The following is a 9355-nucleotide window of genomic DNA, read 5'->3' as shown; positions in this document are numbered from 1 at the left end:
ATACCCTCACAGGGTGAACCATTAGAAGCACTTTTCAACGGTCCATATAAAGTGGTCAAGAGAATTGGTGAAGTAGATTATTTCATTGGCGCCCTCGATCTCTTCTGTCCTATCAAAATGCTAAGACAATATTACAGCCCAGGAGTTGGATAAGTAGGCATAGGTATGTCTGGTAATAGATACAGTAATGGATAGTGAGGATGAGGCAGAAGGAGGCCACATAATTTTCAAATTGAACTCCTACTGTCTGGCTAGCGAATACTGAATTGCTGGGGATATTGACCATTATGTTTCCTGTATTCCAAGAAGACCTGTTAAAATATTTTCAACGCCAAATGATGAGAACTAATTTCTGGAAGTTCTATAGATCCTAACGATTCGTGTGCTTCTCTGCTGTTTACTTCAAAAAACGAGCAAGTAATCTACCCAAGCTCTTTTAATTTGTAACTGAGCTCTGATCTAAAAATCATTTTGCTAGTTCACCAATTTATTTATAGGAATATAGGTGGGTGTGTGAAATAATTAAGGTAAAAAGGGCTTTAAAGATCATTAAGGTCGAAAAGAGGACTTTAAAGGAAAATAATGTTGAATATTAAAAAATGATCCATGTGCTATTGTTTTACTTCATTACTAGTTAAGACTTGTTTGGTTATAAACTGTGAATTTTGTTGTTCAGTGAAGAAACTCGGTTAGTATTTTCTATTCGGGGGGTGGGGGTGGGAGGGGGTGGGAAATAGTATATCCGATTGGATGTTCCAACATGTGTGAAAACTTTAAAGAATATGTTGGGACCTGTGGAGAAGTGGGACTGAATTAATAGTGTACTCCTCCCGCCTTGGTCATAACACATGTTATTATTGAATGAGAAGAGCAGAATGATCAAAATTGCTCAGTCATTAGGGCTGTGTAATTGCTTCTCAGCATTAAATATATTCTATCACAACGGGCTGAACTCCACTGTCACAATTTGTTTGTTCATTTAAAAAAAATGCTATTTTGTATCATGTTGTAACCTCAATGTCCCCACAGAGATTCCGCAGGGTATAAATGAAAGGCACTGGGAATGCATTATTTTCGAGTTTAATTCAGGGAGGTTGCCTCTAGCACAAAAGGGCAAATCACATCACACAGAAAATTATGGATACATTTCCCAATATAAGGAAAATATACTACACAATTCTTGCAGTCATTGGCGTTCCTGGTAAGTGAATGTAACCGTTCCATTTGTATAAATTTCTGTTTGAGATTCTTTCTGGTTTTACTCTGTGACTGCTGCCAAAATTGATTGTTGGTCCAGTGATCACCATTATGCAGGCACCAGATCAGCATATGAACAGTTCCTCAAGTCACATATTCTGAATTAACTCTGCAGTGAAATTCCATTGTCTCAACTGGCAATCTACCACCGTTTGTAACTCGTGGACCCGCTGAATTATGAAATTATATGCCCTATTGGAATTATTTGTGCTTGTAGAACAGGACTGCGTTCAGTTCCCTAACCAAAGTGGAACACTTGACCCCATTGGCTATGTATTGCTCAGAGAATCGGCTACTCTCGAACTGAACTGAGTGTGGGTCACGAAACAAAGTGGCACACCAGATCCTCGTGGTCCTATAATACTGGGAATATATTTTACTGCTGCGCTGTAAAGATTATGGGTCACTAACTAGAGTGAAAAAAGCTGGTGCTTAATCGAAGTCAATGTTTCGTGTGACGGGTCTCTCCATTCCATGAAGCTAATGTCGTCTTTTGTGAACGTAATTGATGGGTGTGTATTGAAGAATTTGGTAGTTAGTGTGTAAAATGAAACTTATCGATACTGATCCGTTTCCTATTGAACTGCAGGAACAGAAACAGTTTTAACTGCCGATTGGTAAAAAAGCAGGACGTCAGTGCTGGAGTATTCAAATCCTCGGTATAATTGCGTGTGCCTAATTAAGTATAGTTACTGTAAACAGTTTAGTTATTATGAGCACTTTAGTTATTTTGGTGCTGAATCATCCAATTTCACCAACAAGATCTTGAGAAACCAGAGAATGTAGGGATCACGATCATTGTATTTTACAGGCTTGCTCTCACAAGGATGGACATTGGACGGTGGTTATTGAATCCTCTGCTTCTGTACCGAGTTATGTTTTACAGAACATTTATTACCTACAATTCTAGCTCTATATGCATGTCCTCTGCCCTTCACTCAGTAAAGTATGCGCGAGGGGAATAGACACGCATAACTGAAGAACATTCATATCAGGTTTTCATACTTCAGGGAATATTCCATGAACACTAAATAATCAGCTTAGTAAACTGTTACTCATGAACTACATCGTGCATTTCTTTCAGCTATTCTACTATCAATGTAAAAAAATGTACATTCACTAGGTCTGCATATATTATTTGCAAAATTGAATGCAGAACTGCATATGGCAAGCGAAGTGTGACAAAAGTTCTATATGAGTTTCATATAAACACTATTTTATTCAATTCAATTCATCTAGAAATGAACTCTGTACTTTGTTTACATTTTAATGGCCTTGTTCGTGTTTTAACATATTTGTGAACCTGTACACCGGAAAAGCTTTGTCTCTCCCAACCATTCAGAATGTTATTTTCCAAGGAGTATTTGGGAACATTTTTACTCCCAAAATTAAAGACTTAGTTATATTGAAATTAATTTGCAATTTAATCGCTCATTTTGCAAGTGTTTGATGTCTTCAGGTATTTTGTTGCATTCTACCTTTGCATTATCTGTGCTGCCAAATTCGATTCATCTGAACATTTTGAATATATGATTCCGCTTTCCAGATCCATATTCTTGATGTAAATGTTGAACAACAGTGAGCGCAGCGCTGATTCTTGTGGAACACTATCTATCATTTCCCGTCAATCTGAGCGAATACATTTAACCCCGTCTCTATTGGTTTGGTAACCAGCTTGCTATCCCTTCTGCAGTGTATTCCCTCAGTCTACATACTCTGGGAGAATTCATGTATCTGTTGTGTCACATTGTGCCATCTCACCTCTTTCCTTACCACTGTCCAGAACCTGAAACACTCCTTCTGGGTGAAACAATGATTAACTTGAACTTGAATTAGTATAGCGTATTTATGCTCATTATATAATCTTCTGTATATTGGAGATGCCAAACAAACTTTGTGTGATAGTTTTGCTGTTCATATCCATTCAGCCTGTAACTATGACCCTGAACTTTTCGTCACTGCTGACGGTAATTCTACAGTTTTCCCCACTCTGCCTCACTATCCTGGGCCTCCGCCACTGTTCCAATTTATATCTCAAGGAGGAAAAACACTTGATTTGTTAATTTGAGTCATCATTGCCCAAAGGCTTGAAAACTAGGATTAAAACATAAAAAGCTTACGTTATTATTCACAGCATGTGCTGATAGTGGAATTGGCTGCACCTGAGCGACTGCAAGTGTAGGAGGTGTGGTGTGGCGTTTTGGGCCAGAATGACCTACAGTCGCACAGCTGTAGGCTGGTCCACACTCCTGACGACTACCAACTTTCTCAGACACATTCCAGGAGCGCTGGGACCTTCCCCGGTTTGCCAGATTTGCCATAACTCACTCCCTCTCCGTTATTCCTTTTCAATCATTGGCCCGGCTTCTGGAAACATCAGCTGTTTCTTTAATTGAACCATTTACCTTGCAGCATCATCCTTTTTGTCATTGAATCATTCTTGCACTCCACCCTATCACAGAATTTCCCTTTTATTCATTCCTTCCACTACTCCACTTCCTCTGTCATTGCTATCAAACTGTTAATCTCTGAAATAACGTTCAGTTCTGTTGAAAAGTAATCACCCTGAAATGTAAACTTTCTTTGTCCTTGCCAGTCTCTCGCACCTAACCGAGTCTGATTGACAGATTTGGCTTCCACTCGGGCGGGGAGGTCTTCAACACAGGCCACAGTATCAGCTTGGTCTGAACCCCGAACCCAGGAATCATTCTATGGGTTGGTGGGGGTACGTGATCTGAAGGGGAATCCCGTCCAGCCACAGTTATATCGGCAAAACAAGTTAAATCAGCATCTGCCAGCCTCATTTTGAGACATAATTGCCAAACAGCCTCCTGGGTACGGTTGCTTGCCTGCCCGCTGACCAGCCTCCACTAACATTGTGAACAGATTGGCGGCAGTTGGAGTCGATGTTAAGTTTTGTTAAATTTTAAACTTTGACTCGACAATGACCCACCCGTATTTGGGTGCGACAATCCAACACTTATTGTCTGGGCTCAGACTTAGAGAATGTTTGATCAATAATTTTCTGTCTCTTTTCCCTTCACTGATTTACAGTTAATTTGGTGGAGATTGTGATCCTGTCCAGGGCAAACTGCGGGCTCTCCACCTGCACCACTCGCTACTTGTTGAACATGGCAATGGCGGATCTACTGGTCATTATAACTGACGTCATACTTTGGAAGATCAGTTTTTATTATTTCCCAGGATCTTTCCTGGACATCACCACTGTATGCAGTGTTATATATGTCCTGACTTGTGCAGCCAGAGACTGTTCTGTGTGGTTCACTGTCACTTTCTCCTTTGATCGATTTGTGGCCATTTGTTGCCAGAAGTTGAAAACAAAATATTGCACTGAGAAAACTGCAGCTGTTGTTTTAGCAACAACCTGTATTCTGGTCTGTTTAAAAAACGTTCCATTCTACTTTACATATGAACCGGGAGAGATAATCAAAAACGTACCATGGTTCTGTTATTCAAAACCCAGCTATTATCTTGAACCTGGATGGATGGCATTTGACTGGCTTGACACAATTTTAACCCCAGTGCTTCCATTTGCTTTGATTTCATTGCTCAACACTCTGACAGTTCGATACATTTTAGTGGCCAGCCGAGTCCGTAAGAGACTGAGAGGTCAGAGCAGTGGAGAGAATTTTAGTGACTCCGAGATGGAGAACAGAAGGAAGTCTGTGATTTTACTCTTCACTATATCTGGCAGCTTCATACTTCTGTGGTTGATGTATGTTATGCATTTCATATATTATAATATTACAGGATCAAATCCAGAATGTTACACGGATGCTTTGTATATTTTTCAACAAGCCGGAGTAATGTTGCTGAGTTTAAATTGCTGCACAAACACATTTATTTATGGGGTGACTCAGGCTAAGTTCAGAGAGCAGTTCATGAGCTACGTGAAATATCTGGTTAACTCAATTATTGATTTCTAATTAGAACAATTGAATGCACCGGAGAGGCCAGCCCCATAGTTTGCAGTACATGAATGTAATTTTAAGCCCCAGACTTCCATCAACCGAATTATGCCAGCATTCACTGATATCCTGAAAACAAAATGAGCTATGTGGCAAGCACCGTCTTTCGGACATAGACCCACATTGACTTGGCAATTTCATTTTTTTCAGCACACGGCATTAGCTTATTATATGTCATGTGAGCTCTTCTGTATAGGCTCAGTTCAGCAATTTTGCGCAGCAATTCATTTTTCGCTTCTAGATAAAAAGCCTCGTCGATATGTAGGCCGACAGAGCTGAACTATACTCTAGCAAATTACATTACATAGAATAAACAAAACACAAACAGGCCTCTTTAAGCTCCACTAGTCTGTGCTTTTCTGTATATATTCAAAACGAGATTCCTCCCATTCCATCCATATCATTTCAGACTTTCATCTTATCTTTATAATCCCTATTGTCTTTTGGAAGCATCTAAGCTATTTTCTTGAATTGCTTCCTTGAGGCAGCGAATTCGATTTGTAACCATTCCCCATTTCTCTATATGATTTATTAGAAACTATCATATTTATATTATGGCCCCTATTTTTGGGTTTTCTCACAAGTGGAAACGTTCTGTCGACATCTAGCTTGGACAGCATATTTCAAATGTTTAGTGTTTCTATTACATCTCCTCTCAGTCGCCTTTCTTTCAGAAGAATAAAGCTCCAATCTGTACAAACATTCACGGGAGTTGTTATCTGACAGCCTGGTAGCAACCTTGTAAATCTTCTTTTCTCTTTCTACAGTGCTTCTACGCTCATTTATCGCGTGGAGATCTGAACTGTGCACAATATTTTAAGTGTGACTTAAGTAGGTTCCTGTGCACGTTTAACATAAATTCGCTACATTTGAATTCTGTCACCCTTGGAATATCTCCAAATGCTTTGGTAGCATTTTAATTGTTTTGCTGATTTGTGATGCGTTTTCTGTTAATGATTTCTCATGTATTCCTAAATCTTTCATCCCACTAAATTTTATTTATCAAAGGAACAACTGGCGTTTCGTTCTTTTCTTATCCGAACAGCGTTCATCACCGTGTATTTACTTATGTTAAAGTAAATTTGCCAGTCTGATGGTGGATATTGTAGAATAAATGTTTCTTCAATATAAAGAAAAAAGTTCATTAAAAGTAGCAGTTTTTAAAGGCTCCAACTGTAGAATCGCTTGCAAATACTCCTGGAAAAAAACAAAGAGCACAATTAATCTACTTGCATCACTATTTGTTCTGCTGCTATCGAAGACACTAGTGTAGTTATTTATTTTAATCAACAGAAGTACTGACTCATTTGCTTCGGAACCTGTTTCTGTGCTTCGATCTCTATTTGTGTGTTGAACATCATCAACTCCTCCCCACTGCGCTCTAAACTTCCCCATTACCTCACCACTCCATCTTATGTCTTCAGCTCCGGCTCATCGATTTAATATGCACAGTCACACTGAAATCCTCAGTTTCCCCACACATCTACCGTACATTATCAGATCCTTCCCATTCCTTTCAAGCATGGTGGCTCTCTCACTCACACTGTCTCGCTCTCACTATATCTTAAGATAGGACCAGGACTGCTGTCCTAGGGGGAGTATTTGCTGGAGTTTTTGGGGAGGGTTTAAACTAAAATGGTAGGGGGCTGGGACCCTTTTCAAGGAGTCAGAGGAGGGGGGATCAAAGACAAGATCAAAAGACAGTTAGTGGAATAAGAAAAGTGATAGGCAGAGAACTCAAGGGACCGAATCAAACAGGGCCACGGTGAAAAAGAGTGGGAAGGAGCCAAGTCATGTTAAAAAGACGAGCCTTAAGGCTTTGTGCCTTAACGCACAGAGCATTTGCAATAACGTGGATGAATTAATTGCACAAATAGATGGAAATGGATATGATATAGTTGGGATTATGGCTGCAAGGTGACAAGGGATGGGAAATGAATTTGCATGATATTTAGGATTTAGGAAGGACAGGCAAAAAGCAAAACGCGGTGGAGTTGCATTGCTGGTTAAAGAGAAAATTAATGCAATAGCGAGGAAAGTTATTAGCTCTGACGATGAGGAATCTGTATGGGTAGAGCTCCGAAACATTAAGGGGCAAAAGCGTTAATGGGGGTTGTATATAGACCCTCAAACTGTGGTGGTGATGTCGGGAATGACATTACAAAGGAAATTAGAGATACATGCGATAGTGGAAAATCTGCATATAGATTGGGCAAATCAAATTAGTCACAATACCGCACAAGAGGAATTCTAGGAGTGGTTTTCTGGATGAATACATTGAGGAACCAACTAGAGAACAGGCCATCCTAGACTGGGTACAGTGTAATGAGAGAGGAATATTTGGCAATCTGGTGGTGTGAGGCCCCTTGGGGACGAGCGACCATAATACGATAGAATTCCTTATCATGATGGTGAGTGACGTAGTTAATTCTGGGACAAGGGTCCTGAATCTTAGTAAAGGAAACTACGAAGGTATGAGGTGCGAGTTGGCCACGACGGATTGGGAAACGTTACTTAAAGGGATGACGGTGGATAGGCGATGGCAAACATTTAAAGAGGGCATGGATGAATAGCAACAATTGATCATCAATGTCTGGTGCAAAAGTAAAACGGGAAAGGTAGCCAAACCATGGTTTACAAGGGAAATTAGAGATAGCATTAGCTCCAAGGAAGAGGCATATAAATTTGCCAGGAAAAACAACAGTCCTGGGGATTGGGAGCAATTTCGAATGCAGCAAAGGAGGACCAAGGGATTGATTAAGAAGGGGAAAATGGAGTATGAGAGCATGCTTGTGGGGAATATAAAAACTGACTGTAAAAGTTTATATAGGTATGTGAAGAGAAAAGCGATTGGTGAAGACAAATGTTGGTCCCTTACCATCAGAAACCAGGGAATTTATTATGGGGAATAAAGAAATGGCTGACCAACTAAATGCATACTTTGGTTCTGTCTTCACAAGGGAGGATACAAGTATCATACCAGAAATGTTGGGGAACACAGGATGTAGTGAGAGAGACGAACTGAAAGAAATCAGTATTAGTAGAGAAATGGTGTTGGGAAATTGATGGGATCGAAGGCCAATAAATCCCCAGTGCCTAATGGTATGCATCCCAGAGTACTTAAGGACATGGCCCTAGAAATAATGGGTTCATTGGTGGTCATCTTCCACGATTCTATAGAATCTGGAACAGTTCCTAAAGATTGTACTGTAGCTAATGTAACCCACTATTAAAAAAGGGGAGGAAGAGAGAAAGCAGAGAATTATAGACCAGTTAGCCTGACGTCGGTAGTGGGGAACATTCTACAGTCCATTATCAAAGATTTTATAGCAGAGCACTTAGAGAACCGTGGTAGAAATGGGCATAGTCGGCATGGATTTACGAATGGGAAATAAAGCCTAATAAATCGACTAGAATTCTTCTAGGATGTAACTAGTAGAGTTGATGAGGGGGAGATTGTGGATGTGGTTTATTTGGACATTCAGAAGGCTTTTGACAAAGTCCCACATAAGAGTTTAACATGTAAAATTAAAGCGCATGGGATTGGACGTAGTGTATTGCGATGGATATAAAATTGGTTGGCGGACAGGAAACGGAGAATAGGAATAAATGGGTCTTTTTTCGAATGGCAGGCAGTGACTAGTGGGGTACCGCAGTGTTCAGTGCTAGGACCCCAGCTATTCACAATATACATTAATGATTTAGATGAGGGAACTAAATGTAATATATCCAAATTTGCAGATGTCACAAAACTGGGTGGGGGGGGGGGGGTGAGTTGTGAGGAGGATGCAGAGAGGTTTCAGGGTGATTTGGACAAGCTGAGTGAGTGGGATAATGCATGGCAAATGCAGTATCATGTGGATAAATATGAGCTTATCCACTTTGTTAACAAAAACAGGAAGCCAGGTTATTATCTGAACGGCTATAAACTGAGAGGGGGAATATACAGTGAGACCTGGGTGTTCTCGTACACCAGTCGCTGAAGGTAAGTATGCAGGTGCAACAGGCGGTAAAAAGGCAAATGGTATGTTGGCCTTCACGGCGAGAAGACTCGAGTACCGGAGCAGAAATGTCTTGCTGCAATTATACAGGGCCTTGGTGAGGCCACA

General features: G+C 40.3%; 1 protein-coding gene across 1 annotated transcript; it reads left to right on the top strand.

Moving 5' to 3' along the window:
• Positions 1-1137: 1137 nt before the first annotated feature.
• Positions 1138-5204, top strand: LOC137345830 (probable G-protein coupled receptor 139). Its single transcript, XM_068009078.1, has 2 exons — positions 1138-1201; positions 4312-5204. The coding sequence occupies exons 1-2, from the start codon at positions 1138-1140 to the stop codon at positions 5202-5204; spliced, it is 957 nt and encodes a 318-aa protein (XP_067865179.1).
• The last annotated feature ends 4151 nt before the right edge of the window (positions 5205-9355 follow it).

Source organism: Heterodontus francisci, chromosome 29 (assembly GCF_036365525.1).
Source record: "Heterodontus francisci isolate sHetFra1 chromosome 29, sHetFra1.hap1, whole genome shotgun sequence".
Lineage (NCBI taxonomy): Eukaryota > Metazoa > Chordata > Chondrichthyes > Heterodontiformes > Heterodontidae > Heterodontus > Heterodontus francisci.
The sequence above is the reverse complement of the archived record's forward strand: the minus strand, read 5'-3'. Positions and strand labels throughout refer to the sequence as shown.

Bases quoted from the DNA above. Each gene is read 5' to 3' on its own strand.
- LOC137345830 (XM_068009078.1), top strand. From the start codon at position 1,138: ATGGATACATTTCCCAATATAAGGAAAATATACTACACAATTCTTGCA. The intron at 1,202-4,311 runs GTAAGTGAATGT...ACTGATTTACAG, and splicing joins TGCAGTCATTGGCGTTCCTG to TTAATTTGGTGGAGATTGTG.